At 49.0% G+C, this 16,545-nt stretch overlaps 1 protein-coding gene across 1 annotated transcript in view; it reads left to right on the top strand.

Annotated features, from left to right (window-relative positions):
- PRKCA (protein kinase C alpha) overlaps positions 1-16,545 on the top strand; it is a 399,124-nt gene that overhangs the window by 344,074 nt on the left and 38,505 nt on the right. Inside the window, exons 9-13 of the mRNA XM_084751384.1 lie at positions 1,651-1,788; positions 2,633-2,806; positions 5,668-5,759; positions 8,517-8,579; positions 9,721-9,859. Of these exons, the coding sequence (XP_084607510.1) occupies positions 1,651-1,788; positions 2,633-2,806; positions 5,668-5,759; positions 8,517-8,579; positions 9,721-9,859 (606 nt within the window). The remainder of the gene's footprint in view (positions 1-1,650; positions 1,789-2,632; positions 2,807-5,667; positions 5,760-8,516; positions 8,580-9,720; positions 9,860-16,545) is intronic.

Raw genomic sequence — 16,545 nt, 5'->3', positions numbered from 1 at the left:
AGAGATTGTCTTCATCGATGTGGGAAACCTTTGCTGATAAAGAAACAAGCCAACAAACACACATTTTCCCCTTCAGCTAGGACCCAGCTTGCCAAGGCATCTGTCAGTAGCAAGGCCCCTCTGGATGCCTCCTTATTTCCTCTGCCATCTACCCTTTAGCCTCCTGTGATGGTTTGAATAGGAATCTCTCTCTCTCTCTCTCTCTCTCTCTCTCTCTCTCTCTCTCTCTCTCTCACACACACACACACACACACACACGCACACACACACACACACAGGTTCTTATATTCAAATGCTTAGTCACTGGGAAGCGTCACTATTTGAGAAGAATTAGGAGGTGTGGCCTTATTGGAGGAAGTTTAGCCTTATTGGAGGAAGTGTGTAACTGGGGGTGGGCTTTGCAGTCTCAGAAGCCCATGCCAGCCCCTCCTCCTCTGCTTGAGGATCTGGATGTAACTCTGAGCCCCTGCTCCAGAGCCACGAGTGCCACCATGTTTTCACCATGCCCCTGCCATGGTAACAATGGGCTAACCCTCCAAAACTGTAATGCTTTCTTGTATAAGAGCTGGCCTGGTCCTGGTGTCTCTTCATGGCAATGGAACAGTAGCAAAGACCCATACCTATATAGGTATTGACTCGAGAGAGAGCCTAGCACCTGCTACTGAGCTCAAATCCACCCTTAGGTCTGCTGCATTGAGGGGGGAGGGGGGAGCCCCACACATAAAGATGCATCTGAAGCAATTGCCCTTGCCCTTAGATGGGGGCCAAGGCTGTGGAAGGCCCACCGACCCTAGGGCCCTGCCTCTCTCTCGTTACCAAGCAGACGTTTAAGTCTGGCAGTGTGTGTGATTCGGCACCCGTGCTAGGCTTCTGTGCTTTCCCTAAGGCTTCCTTGCCGGCCACTGAGGCATCCGTTCCCATGGGATCTCATTTACTTTGCTTTCTGCTGGGCATTCTTGCTTTTCCCCATTGGTAGTGAGAATGGGATCCCTCCAGGCTCACCATGTGTGAGTCCAGAGTACAGAAACTCCTTTCGGTACCACAGCGTTGCTCACCAGGTGTTCTCCAGGCTGCTGTGAAACCAGATGCATGCCAGGAGCATCACTATTTCGTTCCATAAATTCAACTCTTGACTTAACAAACCCCTGTTCTTACAACTCCCCCTGAAAGTAGCTATAAATCGCCCTCAAAGCTCACCGAACAGGCAGCTCGTCTCTGGAGAACATTCTGCTGTCGTTCCGCCTGGGTACAAACTTCCTTCATACAGATTAATCTTAAGTTACAAAATCTACAAATAAAAAAACATCCACGCATAGTTTCACTTCCTTGGTTATGTTCACAGTCTCAAGACACCATTTACCCTAAAGAAGTTAACTTTCCGTCCCTGAATTAGAATTCGCCTGCCATCATCGGATTCTTTTCGGCGGGCCCTTGGTTGGTTGTACGGAGTTGTTAACTAGGGACAGAGTGGAAGAGCGTGTTCATTTTGCAGCTCTTCCCCATGGGATGTGTCAAAGCACTGGTCACCATCGCTCTCTACCCTCAGACTCGTTTCCTCAGCCCTCTCTTCACAGCTGACATCCCGCCTATTCACAGTGCGCCGGCTTCTTTCACTCTTTCAATGGCTTCCTCTGTTTGTGCTTGTTTCAGAAAGCCAAGCTCGGCCCCGCGGGTAACAAAGTCCTGAGCCCTTCAGAAGACAGGAAGCAACCGTCCAACAACCTTGACAGAGTGAAACTCACCGACTTCAACTTCCTCATGGTGCTGGGGAAGGGCAGTTTTGGGAAGGTAGGAACGGAGGGGTTTGCGTAAAATTGTTGGATCGGTGCCGGGCTTCCCTGTAGTTATACAGGCACATTCCTCGCATAGCTCAGACTTCATTGAAAACAACTGGCATGTCAGAGAGACGACTCAGCAGCTAAGAGGACTGGCTTTCCTCCCAGAGGCCCTGAGTCCTGTCTCCAACACCCTTCTGGCGACTCATAACCAATCACTTGTAATTCTATTGGATGGTGCCTGAAGAATGAAGGATGACTTCTGAGGCTGTCCTCCGGCCTCTACACCAGTATGAACATGCTCATGTGTAGATGCGTGCATGCACCACTATGGGAAGCACCATTCCCTAGGCAAAGCATCCTGAACCACTCAAGAGTGAGCGGAGTACAGGCATGCCAGCAAGCGAGCTTGTACATAGTCATGTGACTATGGACGTCATGGGACCAGCTGCCTGACGCTCCCGCCTTGACTTCCCCACAATGCTGCGTTGTAACCTGGAATTATGAGCTGAGAAAAAAAAAAACCCTTTCTCCCTTAAGTTATTACTTTGCCAGAATATTTTATCACAGCATTAGAAATGAAGCTAAACTAGACCTCAGCTCCTACAGGGTCTCCCACCTCCTACCATTGTCACCCTGGGGACCAAGACTTCTACATGTGGACTTCAGGTGATGCTACCCATAATGAAACCATACTGAAGCATATTAGTGGGTTTTTCCCCCCATCACTCACTCACAGACTTGCACCAACTGTCGCTGAACTGTCCCCCTGCCCTTCTTCCTCACGACTTCCACTCCTAGTCCTCGCGCCAGCTGTCTGCCCGCCGGCGTTGAGCCTTCTCTCCTTCTGTCCCCAGGTGATGCTCGCTGACAGGAAGGGGACAGAGGAGCTGTATGCCATCAAGATCCTGAAGAAGGACGTGGTGATCCAGGATGACGACGTGGAGTGCACCATGGTGGAAAAGCGGGTGCTGGCCCTGCTGGACAAGCCACCGTTCCTGACGCAGCTGCACTCCTGCTTTCAGACAGTGGTGAGGACTCTGGTTTCTATCCGCTACTCTCCCTCTCGCCCGGATCACGGTCTCAAGACCCTTGAGTCCTGATCATTTAATTCCGTTTCCTTTAGGGGCAGACCGCTGCTCCTCATCCCTCAGCACAGCAAGAGTTACGTATGTTAGGTATAGGTAATCTAGAGACGATTCGTGTCTGTGGGCACACGTGCATGGATGACATACAAACACTAAACCACTTGAAATAAGAGGCCTGCACATGGGGGGGGGGCGGGTAACCACTAGGGCCCTAGAAGTGTACATAAGAGGTCTTCTTCATGCAGGCCCTATGCTCTAAGATTTACACAAAACAGTCATAGATTCACAGCCCTCTCTTTGACCTGTCCCGCAGCCCATGAGCTGTAAGAAGGGTCACAAGAAATAAACACAAATTATAATGTTGTCTGGCATGTGAAGTTCAAATCTTAACATCAGTAAGTCACTTTCTAAGGACTAAGCCACTTCCCTGTCACCCGCAGCTGCTTCCCCACTGTGAAGGCCAAGGTGAGGAGTTGGAAGGCATACAAAAGCTGTACGTGCTATCCGACCCTTTACAGGGGAAAAAAAAAAAGTTTGCTGACCTTAGTCACAGACTAAAAAAAAATAAAATTAAAAGAAAAAGAAATGTTCAAACTACCAAGGCACCAGCTGTGGATCTTTCTGGTCTCCACAGAAACATGCACATTAAGATGGAGTACCATGAGGCAATGCCAGCGAGGTGTTCTCCACCTCCAAGCCACACTTTTCTTAATAAATTATTTATTTATTCATAATACATCCTGGTCATAGCCCCATCCCTCCTCACTTTCCAGCCTCATACTCCCCCACCCAACTGCCGAATCCCCCTCCGCTATTCCTCAGAAGAAGGGAGCCCCCCTTCCCATCCACCCCAGGTTCGTCAGTGTGTCCTCTTCTCCTGTGGCCTGGCAAGACAGGCCTGCCAGGGGGAAGTGATTAAACAGCTGGCAAGCGAGTCCATGTCAGAGAGAGCCCCCACTCTTCCTACTAGGGGACCCACATGAATCCTGAACTGTCCCTCAGCTGCATCTTTGTAGGGGGTCTAGGTCCAGTCCATATAAGGCCCTTGGTTGGTGCTTCAGTCTCAGCAAACCCCTCTGTTGGTCAGTTGGCTCTGTTGGTCTCCTTGTGAGGTTCCTGTCCCCTCTAGGGGTCCTTTTCTCCTTCCCCCCACTTTTCCACAATGCTCCCTACACATCGCCCAGTGTTTGCCTGACATTCTCAGCATCTGTTTTGAGATACTGCTGGGTGTGGCCACTCAGAGGGCAATTCTGCTAGGCTCCTGTCTGCAAGCATAGCAGAGGGTCGTTAATAGTGTCAGGGGTTGGCTGTCTTCCATGGGGTGGGTCTTGGGTTGGGCCAGGCTCAGTTGGACCTTGCCTCAATCTCAGCTATGTCTGATCTATCTTTATCCCTGCACGTCTTGTAGATGGGATGATTTTTGGGTCAAAGTTTTTGTGAGTGGGTTGGTGTTCCCCTCCCTCTACTAGGAGACTTGTCTAGTTAGAGGGTGTCCTCTTCAGTCTCTATGGCCCTGCTACTAGGCGCCTCTGCTGGAGTCTCTCTCATATCCCACTGGGAGCCTTCCCTGACTTAGGACTCCAGTCCAAGCCACACTTCCAAGAGGGATGCAATTGTCAGGTTTCCTCCGACAGCTAGCATTTCTGTCATTGTCACTTAAAACTGCCCCATGGTCAGAAACTGATAGGCGCTTAAAATCCTGGGAAGGTCAGAGTCTCAAAATGGGGGATTTCTATGAGGCTGCGGATCCAGCACTGGCCACTGCGTGTCAGCCTCGCACCAGTCACTTGGTCAGCTGCAGGCCCTGCCCCTCTGCACCCCGCTACCCTCCCCCACCTCCCCACCCCCGCCCATGCAGTGCCAGAGAGAGCTAGTGGCAAGGCCAAAGGGAGAACTGAACCCCAACCCCGTTCTGTGACCCTACAGACACCAACCAGTGCAGCTCTGGGAAGTTGCAAAGCAAATACATGGTGATGGAATTAAAGCCTGAGAGAGGAGTTTCCCAAGCCACTTCCTGGCTGTTTGCACTAGCTCCATCAGCTCTCCCTCCCGAGAACCATGGCTTAACATTTAATGACCTCTCTAGAATGCAACAGAGGTCATCTCTTACCATGCTCTGTTGTGCTGTTGGTTACTTCCCCATTAAAGCGCCTGGTCTCTCCCCTCTGTCCCAGCATAATGTCCTCATAAATATGCAGACTTACTTGGTTCGGTGATGTATGCCCTCCGTGCGGCCAGCAGTTAGCATACCAGTGACAGAAAACAAATTCTTAGAAGACAATATTTGAGCACGTTATGGAGGCAAAAGAACACTGACTAAAATCTCCATGGACAGTGCTCCCCTCTCCCCCACTAAACATCATTAAGTCTGTGTAATTTATGAGTTCAACCTAACCCTCCCCCCAAGAGATATATTTTCAGAGGCATGCACTTAAGCGCGTTGCTGAGTGAGCACGGCGTACCTTCTGGATGTTGCAAGCCAGCTTTTGCACTCATGCACCATCCATTACATCCATTACGATGAAACGATGGGCCCATGTGGAGTTTTCACGCCACCACTAGTTTAGAGATATATTGTCTGTATGTGTAATAAGGCACATAAGTAGCCAGGATGCTGGCATGTTATCAGAGCGCCATCCCCTGCTATAGAGTGAGTTACATATCCCCCATCCTGGGAAAATGATTGTGAAGAGCGCCCAACAGAGTCGATCTGCCGGGGCCACCCCATATTTGCTGATGAGAAAGCAAAGCAGAGACACTCTGCCAGGGCGGAACGCTGCTCACGTGTGAACTTTGGTCTGCAGGACCGGCTATACTTCGTCATGGAATACGTCAACGGTGGGGACCTCATGTACCACATTCAGCAAGTAGGAAAATTTAAGGAGCCACAAGCAGTGTGAGTATTTTATTTTTATTTTTTTTATGTTTGAGCCCTGTAATTCAAACATCCTAACACTCCCAACTGGGAACCTCCTATGGATAAAATGCCCAAAGGTGACTCTGCCCACTTGGCTCTCAGCACTGAAACAGCAGGTGTACCAGCAGGACCCATGTATAATAGGTATGTTAAAGACTGGTTAATTCTATTCTCAGCATATTGGACATGCTGGTGCCCTCTCCCCCTCACCTACTAACACCTTATAGATGGACTCCTTCACCACTCACTGAGCGGGTGGAATTCACACTCACTGTGCATCAGGCAAGAGAATAAAAGGAATGTGAGGTCCACACCTTGGGGAGCCCGTGCTCTCACGTGGGCATTTGGAAAAGGCATCCGGCAATAATAACACGTTGCTGAGACTGTACAAGTCTATACAGGGTGCCACTAACACCCCAGAATTGGAGAGTGGGAGCACCAGGTAACCGGGGAATGCTCTACCTAGAGGTGAGTGGTGCCTTCCAGGGAAAGGATGTGACAAGATGGAGAGCTGAGTCCAGGGAGTAGCCTGGGCCCAGGTGACATGAGGTAGGGAGGGGCTAGGTGGGTGGATTCAGAGCCTGCTGGGAGGGCAGCTAAGGAAGATGACAGAGAGAAGACCTTGATCCCATGGAAGTTTTTACAGAGCCTGCTGACTGAGGGAAGGCTAACAGCAACAACAAAAAGGATGGGGCTGGTGCAAGGGGACCTGTAGGATTCATGGCAGAGAAGAAGAATTATTCTTTTCTTTTTCTTTTTCTTTCTTTCTGTTTCTTTTGTTTTGTTTTGTTTTGTTTTTCAAGACAGGGTTTCTCTGTGTAGCCCTGGCTGCCCTGGACTCACTTTGTAGACCAGGGTGGCCTCGAACTTCACAGCGATCCGCCTGCCTCTGCCTCCTGAGTGCTGGGATTACAGGCATGTGCCACCACTGTACCCAGCTAGGCCTTTGTTTTTCAAGGAACATTCTGGGAGAGGAAAAGCAAAAGTAGGTGACAGAGGCCAAAAGAAGGAAAACCTCTTTCGAGTGCTATTCTCAGGCCAGGCCAGGGTGAGGACAGCGGGTCACAGAGGAAGGAAGCTCATCCCAGAGGCACCCCAATGGATGTGCCTTACATTTGGGGATGCAGAGGCAGCGAAATGGAAGAGCCATCCACAGGGGGAGGGAGGGGACACGGATCCCTGCACTGCTAGCAGTCTCTCGGGACCCAGGAAGTCTGCAGCTGAAACAGAAGTCGACTGAACAGAGAGCTGTTTCCCATCCCTAGCCGCCTAGGCACAGTGGGCCAGCACCAAGTTAGCCAAGTCAGCAGATGGGATTGGAGTCCTCCCCTCTCCCTGTGTGATCTGAAACGTAGATGGAGGGAGGCAAGGCCTGTGTGGGATAATAATCTGTGTTAGAAAGATTAACTGGAGGCAGACAGGGAGCTCTCTATCCACAGGCTTCAAGAAACACAAAGAGAGACGTTTCTGCTTTCATTTGTACTGAGAAGCAAATGTGTTCGTTGCAAACACCTGCCCTTACCCCCTCACTGCACATCACAGACGGCTGAGGTGTTCAGTGAGATGCTCCGCCTGAAAGCCCAGAGCCAGGAAAGGAAAGGTGACAGAATAGCCATCTTATGTCACAAAGCGACTGGATGGCGCCCCGTCTGATACCTTTTCATTCTCCTTACGCTACAGACAAGTTAAAAATAAATGAACCACGGAAAATAACATTTAAAAAAATCACCTGTGATCCTATCTCTCCTACCCACCCCCCACCCCACCCCACCACCCCGTCCCAGCCTCCTCCGCCAGCCCCCAATGACAGCCCCACTAAAACACATGCTCTTCAGCTCTTCCCCACTCCACAGCTACTGTGTTTATTTTAAGCCTGCTGGTGTATTTACCGAGGCTCCGACTTGTGGCTCCATGGACTTCAAAGGCTCCCCAGTGCTATGCAAATTTTAAAACATCATTCTGCATTTAATCTGAGTTCCAGATATTAACCTATTAATAATTTTGAAGTGATGGTAATGGCTGTTGTTATTATGAATTATTTAAAAGGGCACACTCGGGCATGAATCATGGTGCGTGTCCCATTTATTCCATCCGGCACTTCGACGAGCGAATAAAGCAGACAGAGTATTCAGCACGCACAAGGCTTTGTCCTCCGGTTGTGGTTTCGTTCTTAAACCATGAAATCGGCTTCGTCCATGTGTCAGAGGATCAAAACTTTCCCCACTCAGCCGCACTCCTGACGCAGGAGAGTCTCACAACTGACTCCTTAAATTGTTATATTAGAAATTATTTGGTGGGGAATAAATAAGCTGCCCACTCTCCCCAGACTAGAAAAATAAGCCTTTCTTGTTGGAGCAAAGAGACAGGTACAGAGCCAGCCTTGGAAAGCACATGTGTAGGGTGAGCTCAGAGGTGCTGTCTATCTGTCTGTCTGTCTGTCTGTCTGTCTGTCTGTCTGTCTCTCTCTCTCTCTCTCTGTCTCTCTGTCTCTCTGTCTCTGTCTCTCTGTCTCTGTCTCTGTCTCTCTGTCTCTGTCTCTCTCTGTCTGTCTCTCTCTGTGTCTCTGTCTCTGTCTCTGTCTCTCTCTCTCTGTCTCTGTCTCTCTCTCTCTCTCTCTCTCTCTCTCTCTCTCTCTCTCCCCCCGCCCCCCGCCCCTCTGATTCCCCAAGTAAGTGTGGCACAGTGTCCAGGAAGCCCACAAAAAGGCGGCTGTCTGACACATGCGCTCTTTCGCAGGTTCTACGCAGCGGAGATCTCCATTGGGCTGTTCTTTCTTCATAAAAGAGGAATCATTTACAGGTGTGTGTGCCTCGGAGCTCTCTCTTCCTGCAGCAGAATGGTGGGGAGGTTTGGGGCGCCTCTGTGGGCAGAGGACAGACTCTGTGATGGAGACTGGGGACGTGTAGCCAATAGCCTCTCTGGGGACCACAGACCTGCTGAGACACCCCCCACCCCCCCACCCCCCCAACCCCCCCAACCCCCCCAACCCCGTCCTGCCTCTGCAGCCTTGGGGCAAACCAGAGCCGCTTTTAAGCTTCTACGCTCAGAGAAGTTACACGTCTGAAGTTACACGTCCTTGTTCGCGCTTCCCACATTTTCCGTTCTGCTGGCAGGGCCCTCCTCTGCCTTTTATCTGAAGGGGGTCAGAGACCAGCAGACACTAGGCTGCCATCCTAGGTACTTAGCAGGAGAAGACGGTAGGGAGCTGGGCAGGAGGAAAATGAGAAACCACTGAGTTAAGAATATTGGGTTTGCCGGGAACTTCCGCTACCGAAAAAGAAAACTATCTTGAATAATTAAGAAGACATTGGCATATACAGGGGGAGAGGTCCCCCTCAGCCACAGTCATAGGGGAGGAGGGTAGGGGGAAAGCGGGAGGGAGGGAGGAATGGGAGGATACAAGGGATGGGATAACAATTGAGATGTAATATGAATAAATTAATAAAATATTAAAATTAAAATAAAATAAAGAAGGGAGGTAATGTAATTGTATCATAATCTTAAAAATAAAAATATTACCACCACCACAACAACAACAAAAAGAAGACATTGGCCCAGTCAGGATAAAGGGATGTGGACAGTGGCTCTAACCTGGCATTTGGGATACCTAGCTGTGTGTCTGTGTTCCCACTTCTATATAGGATATTGATAAATTAAATGCCTAGAATCTCCCCAAACCTAATAATTTGGAATCCCTGATTTGTACCCATGGACCTGAATGAGAATCAGTAATCAACCACCTATCATCCATTTGGCATTTAAGTATCCACCCTACCCCAGGTGTACATCGGGCTCTGGAGAAAGAAAAACACAGTGATTCTGACTTACCATGTCAGTGCACTGAGATGGCAGCTAGGCACACATCCTTGTCTTTCATCAGCTGCAAGCAAAGGTAGTCACGTCACGGGAAGGCCTCTGACACTCCCCTGCTCCCCTGCAGGGATCTGAAGCTGGACAACGTCATGCTGGACTCAGAAGGCCACATCAAAATCGCTGACTTTGGAATGTGCAAGGAACACATGATGGATGGAGTCACGACCAGAACCTTCTGTGGGACTCCCGATTACATTGCCCCAGAGGTAAGGGTCCCCGGCTGTTGATTTCGCTCTACAAACACCCTACATAGAATACGAGGTCATGTGTGGATCGTGATCACCAAGTAAACTAGACAGGAGAGGCTCCAACAGAGAAAAGAAACAGGCGTGCTCATCACATCCTATTTCATGGAAGTTCTGTTTTTGTTCCGTGTACTTGCGAGACAGTTGTATGGTCAACTGTTTCTCTCAGGAGCCTGTGGTCATAATAATCTCAGAGACACTGGAGTTGGAGGAATTTGCTCAGGTACACAATCTGCCTGTAAATGTTGCCTGAGAAGGTGGTCACCATTATGGTCTCCTAGCATCCTCAGAATGATGAGGACTGTGCCACATGGTGCTGAAATTCTAATGTATGAAGACACGATTGATATGGTTAAAAGCATGTCAGTTTCATGGCGTGTATACACAACAGAGGCTGTGGCACTGTGGCCACTATTATACTGAAGAGATCTTTTCCCTGTTTCCTGGAACTTCCAATATGCTAACAAGAACATTGATTACAGCCATGGCTGTCCTGTAGCTGTGTTCTGTCCACACACAGCCCCATGGATGCTGAGGTCTTTTCTCATCCTTGTTGGAGCGTAGTGGGAATTTGGGCTCATCGTGGGCTAGCCTGAGCTCTCCACAGAGCCACTGTTGCCATACCCCAGCCTTATTGAGCATGAGTTTACCTCAGATACAAGGCTGATAAGAAAAGTAAGCTCAGACATCAGAGACTTAAGCATGGTTGTTACCTATAGGCTGCAGGGACTCGGGTCAGTGTTTTCATCTCTGTGTCTTCCTGCTTTTCCTCAAGCAAGTTAGTCATAGTCAGAGGTGCCGTGGAATTCACCCAGCAGACCCTCATGCTGCTGCTCAGGTGGGAGTCATCACTCTTCAGGAAAGCTGAGCCTTTGTTTGTGGTATAGTCTGCAGATAGACTTGAATTATAAATACAATTTAAAAATTATATTTACTGTATGTGTGTGCACACGTGCGCGCATGCATGCACACGCACACATCATGACACCCATGTAGAAATGAAAGAGGACGGAATGGGGTCTCTCCTTCCACCATGTGAGTCCCAGGGATAGAATTCTGGTCACTGGTCTTGGCAGCAAGAACCCCACCTACTAAGCCATCTAACTGGCTGCAGAAATTCAAACTTTGAATGACAAGGCCAAGAGTGATGTTGTCCTGGTATTTAACTGACAAGGATCTCTTGGGATGGGGGTAGGGGTGGGGGTAGGGTGGGAGTCATTACTACCTCCAGGCACAAAGTATGAACTTACGTAAGCACATTTTTAAATGTGAAGAATAAAGAGATGGTGCCGTGGAAATTACAGCCTTTGACTGCAGTGTGCTTTCTGAAGCCTCCTATGACTGACAAGTGCGGAGAAGGCTCTGGATAAGATCCTCCCAGATGCCAGGATGCTTGATGACAATGGTTGCAGCAGCATGCCTGGGGATGAAGGTGGCTTTGAGCTCCCTCTCCATTAAGACCAGGCTTCCGCTGATCAACCCCATGGCTTCTCATGTCTGCAACACGGCAGCTATCTGCTCTCACCAGGGATGACGCTCTCCCACAGAGATGAAATTCTCTATATAATTAAGCGTTGTCCATTTGAGTGGCTTTTTTTGCTGTTCACTATAGGAATGTCCTTTTGCTATGGTAACCAGTAACCATGGACTTAATAGACTGAATGTTAACTTACGGGATTTGGGATGTAGGGCAGTGTCAGAATGTCTGCCTTGCACGCACAAGCCCTGGGCTCAACCTAGCAACAGACACACACACACACACGCACACGTACACATACACACACGTAAGAATTTAATGCAAAGTACTAATGATCAGAAGTTCAATATCAGTCTTTCTGGAGTTGGGGGGGTTTACTTGTACATAAATCTACCTATAAGTGTTGAAGGAGAAGGTAGTCACTGTCATGGCTTCTTAGCATCATCAGAGTGATGAGGGCTCTGTCATATGGTGTAGAATTCTAATCTAGGAACACGCAGTTGATGGGGTTAAAAAAAAGCATGGTTGTTTCTATGGTTTGTGTATAGATTCAGGGCCATAGTAGGGTAGACCACTTCTTCAGCTCTTCCCACTTCTACAAGCTGGGTGCCTTGGCTCATAGTCTTTTCTTCCACCTTCCATGCTGCAACAGCATCTTCTGCTCCAACACCGACCCTCCTCTTCCCACAGCAGCTCCTGTGACTACCCCACCCCAATAGTCTAGATTCATCTCCACATCACTAGACCTCAAGTTGTATCTGAAAAGCCCTTAGGATGGAAGATTCTATCCACAGGCTCTGAGGAGGTAGAACCCGGGCATCTTTCTGGAGGGAAGATGATTAGTTGGACATATTCATTGCCATGATACTTTCCATACCAAGCACACCAAAGCACATTCTAGTCATGCTTCGGGAATTTGGGGGACTCCTCATACACAGAGACTAATGTGCACACGCTGTGTGTACCCTGGTTTCTGAGGCCTCCGTTCTTCAGTTCTCTGATGAGTAGCAATCAAGACAGCAGGCAGCACTGGACTGCACACAAGCAAGCAAGCATGCCTTCGCTCTCGAGGCAAATCCTGGTTACCATCAGACCGAGCTCCACCACTCACATTCAACTGCTCAATCCCGAGCAGCTCGCATACATGGACTACTCTCGCCTGTGACCTTGGGATGGAGTCCTGCTGCACAGTCTAGTGTGGTGCTGACTTTTAAATGTCCACCTGACACCATCTAGACTCTTCTAGGAAGAGTTTCTCAATGAGGGGGGTCTAGATGGGGTTGGGCTGTGGGCATGTCCAGGGATGATTATCTTGATTATGTTCACTGATGTGGGAAGACCCAGTGCATGGGGTGTAGCGCCGTCCCCTGAGTTTGGGCCCTGGACTATAGGAGAATAGAGAAAACAAGCCAAGTACTAGATATGTGCACATCCGTTCTGTGCTGTTGGCTCTATGTGGCTGTTTCAAGTTCCTGCTGCCTCGACTTCCCCCAAAGTGACAGACTGGAACCTGCAACTGTGCTAAAATAAACCTTTTCCCCTAAGCTGCCTTTTCCTCCCTCCACAAAGACAGGGTTTTTCTGTATAGCCTTGGATGTCCTAGACTCGCTCTGTAGCCCAGGCTGGCCTCTCCTCTGCCTCCCAAGTGCTAGGGTTAAAGGCATGTGCCACCACCGCCCAGCCCAAGCTACTGTTTTGTCAGAGTGTCTTATCACAGCAACTAAACAGAAAGCTAGGACACTAGGCTGTCTCCTTCCTTACCTGCATCCTGCCACCCCGTGCTGTGATGACAGGCATAGCCCACCATGTCTGGCACTGGCTCACATTCTAGAAACTCACCGTGCCAAGTGTGATACCTCCAGGGCTCCCTGCCGTTCACTTCACTGACAGCTCAGGGAAGGAAACCTTTCTGGAACCACAAGCTATGTCCACCTTTTTCTCACTGTCCAGTTAACTCTCACTGAAAACACAGGCAATTCCACCTGGGGAAAAAAAAACCAGCCAATACCACTCTTAGGTTGTCTTGCCAGTTCTGTTCTGAGCATTTACACATCTGACACACATGGCCCCAAGAATATTTACAGTCTAGGAAAGACAAACAAACAAGCAAACAAACAAACAAATAGGCGCAAGGTTTCAGAATTTGCTCAGAGGTTAAACTAATTCTATCATCTGTGTAAATCTTCCTGTCAGGCAGAAGCGAAATAATTATCATAGATGGCATTTTCCCTAATAGGCAAAGCAAAGACTGAAATATTGACGGCTACTTGTTTGAAAAACCTTGAAATCGATTCATACTGTGGCATTTCCCTAATGGGTGAAGATAGGTCAAGGCAAAAAAAAAAAAATGTCACTCACGGATATGACTTGAGAGCAAAGATGAAAATCCACAGAAGTGGTACTAATCAGAAAATAATTCTAGAAGCTGGCACCAGGGCTCTCTCAGCCCTGGTGTAGCAGGAATTCTCTGGGTCCACATGAGTCCTTGAGAAGACTAGTCATAAGCCATGCACCTCTCTGCAGATTCTTACGTACCAGCATGAGAGGCGTGCATCTGAGCCCAGGGGCGCCCACTGGCAGGTCCAGCTTTTTGTATCATGGAACAAAGACGTGGAACACATGGGTATTTGTAGAAATAGCAACCATTTACTGAGAAAGAGAGAGCAGCCTGATAAGGAAGTAATTCAGAAAGCTGAAAAAAGCCCAAAGCTCAGAGACTACCGAAGATCACAGAGTCTCATTTCATGGTCTCTAGTCCCTGTCCATAAGTCATCTACGCAGCGTCCGCCATCCTTGATGTTTGGAGATCCTTGGCCTCTTTCCCTCACAGATATCGTTTCATTATTTGGAGCCCACACTAGGAGGACTTTCCCGTTTTCATCTCCTATTAGTTTCTTTCCTGTCAGTTTTGATGCCTTATTTTCCCACCTCACCAGTGCTGTCTTCTTTTCTCCTTCCTTGAAGGAAGTGGCTGGCCAGTGTCCTTCTGTGTACTCTCGCTGCAGTAGGAGGGAAACCGTTTACAGTGCATCACACATGAGACATCCTCGAAGCCTTGCTGATGCAGGGGCTGTACCAGATGGGCAGAGCACCTCTCCCATGGTGTGCTGTCTATGCTCTGTCCCGAGTCCCCTGAGCACATCTTTATCAGTGTATTGAGGTTCTGTGACTTGCCCAGCATCATACACTTGCTCACAGGCAGAGTTAGCTTAGAGGCCGGACATTGTTTCTTCATGTGTTACATCATCTCTAGAGTTGTGGGGGGGGAAAGCAATTTAAAATGAGTATTCAGGGGCCAGGGAGATGGCGGAGTGAGTTCATATGCCCAGCACCTGTGAGAATGCCAACCATAGTAGTGCACTTCCATCACTCCAATGATGAAAGGACAGACACAAACACACCCTAGGGGCTAAGCTCTAGGTTTAGTGAGAGAGTCCATCTCTATAAGATGGAGAGAGATTGATGAAGACACCAGAGCTGACCTCTCACTGCCATAGGCATGTGCACACATACACACACACACACACACACACACACACACACACACACACACACAGTAGGGATGGGATGAATAATAAATGTAATTTTAACATGAGCATTCAATTACAGTCCATATCTTCCTGGCCATCTCTTAGAAACTGGACCTCATCTGACCAGGAATCAAGCACTAAGTCATGGTCAGAGACAGTCAATGTCTAAGACAGTTCTAGCCAGCCACGGATGCTAAGCTAAGTCCTTAGAAGCCACCACCCAGCAGCATCGGTCAATCAGTATTCATCAGGTACCTCTGTCCTAGTCTGAGGATGCCCTTCCAGGAAGGGGAACCTGCTAGAGACCAGGAGACTGAGAAAGGGGTGACAACAGGCCAGGAGAAGAGAGGGATTTCAAGATGACAGATTCCTATTGGCAATGGCAGTACTTCCCGACATGGCTAAAAATCACTAGGTGAGAAGCTTTTCTAAGTGTAGTTGCTCTGCAGCCTACTACATGGGAGCAGAGGGGCAAAGTCATGTCAAGGTTGACATTTGAGGAGTCCCCAGGACAGAAGCCTTGTCCCCAGGGCATGGTTTCTACATCCTAGGCCTGGGGCATGACAACCCAGCACTTCCTGCCGCAATAGCCAGAGAGCTGTACTTGTATGCATAACTTGCGTAATTATTCTAAGCAGTCCTAATATAGTTTTTAAAAAATCTTCCTGGAGAGATTGAGTCAGTGGGCCAGCCATCAGCTGGGACCTTTCCTTTGGAGTGACCAGGTTCCCCTTTATACACAGCTGCACGTTAGGGAAGAGGCGAGAAAGCCAAGGATTTGCGTAGAGGCAAAGTAGATAGCTATAGGTTGGAGGGTAAGAAAGTCAGGAAGATAAGAAAATCAGCCCCCAAAGAGGCTGAGACCCTAGAGGATAAAAGTGGGAGATATCAGAGACCCCTGAGAGAGCAGTCAACATTGACAGTGACAGAGTCCACAGTCAAGTGGGAGCCTCTGTGGAGGAATCTATGGGAGATGGAAAAGGGGAAGGCAGACTAAAGCATTTCACCTACAGAACTGAGCATGTTTCCACGACATAGGGGCAGGGTGTGTGTGGGCCAGGGAGACCATGACTAAGCAAAACCCACACTTCATGAAGGAACAGGAACTGGGGGCAGGGGAGGGATGTCATGAGGAAAGGTCCCTCAAGAACAAGAAGGTGATGAGCGCGCAAGACCCTAGGGTGGTGGGGAATCCGGCCAGTTGAAGAAGCCATACCTTTATAGTGGCCCAAGACCTTTGTCAGCTCTGTGTGGCTTAGACGCAGTGTGTCCTTCAAGGGAGCCTATATTAATTAGTTCTCTATGTGATGGGAGTGGGAAGTGGGGGGGACCTTTAAGAGGTGGAGCCTGATGCAGTGTAATTAGGTACTGCCCTTGAAGCAAGGGGGTCTAACGGTGGTAGTTCATGTAGGAGTTCAGTTGGTTCCCAATCGTAAAGACCCTGTCTCAAAAAGTAAAGCAGGAGGCTCCTGAGGAAAGCACCCAAAATTGTCCTCTGACCTCCACACTCACACAAACTCACATGCTGACACCGTGAGAGGGTGGCTTGCTTACACACACACACACACACACACACACACACACACACACACACACACTGCCTTCCTTTCTAGATATCCCCTCCACATACATGTACCCTG

The sequence above is a fragment of the Acomys minous genome (genome assembly GCF_964271855.1).
Source record: "Acomys minous genome assembly, chromosome: 12".
NCBI classification, from domain to species: Eukaryota; Metazoa; Chordata; class Mammalia; order Rodentia; family Muridae; genus Acomys; species Acomys minous.
Note: the sequence above shows the minus strand (reverse complement) of the source record. Positions and strands in the feature narration are given on the sequence as shown.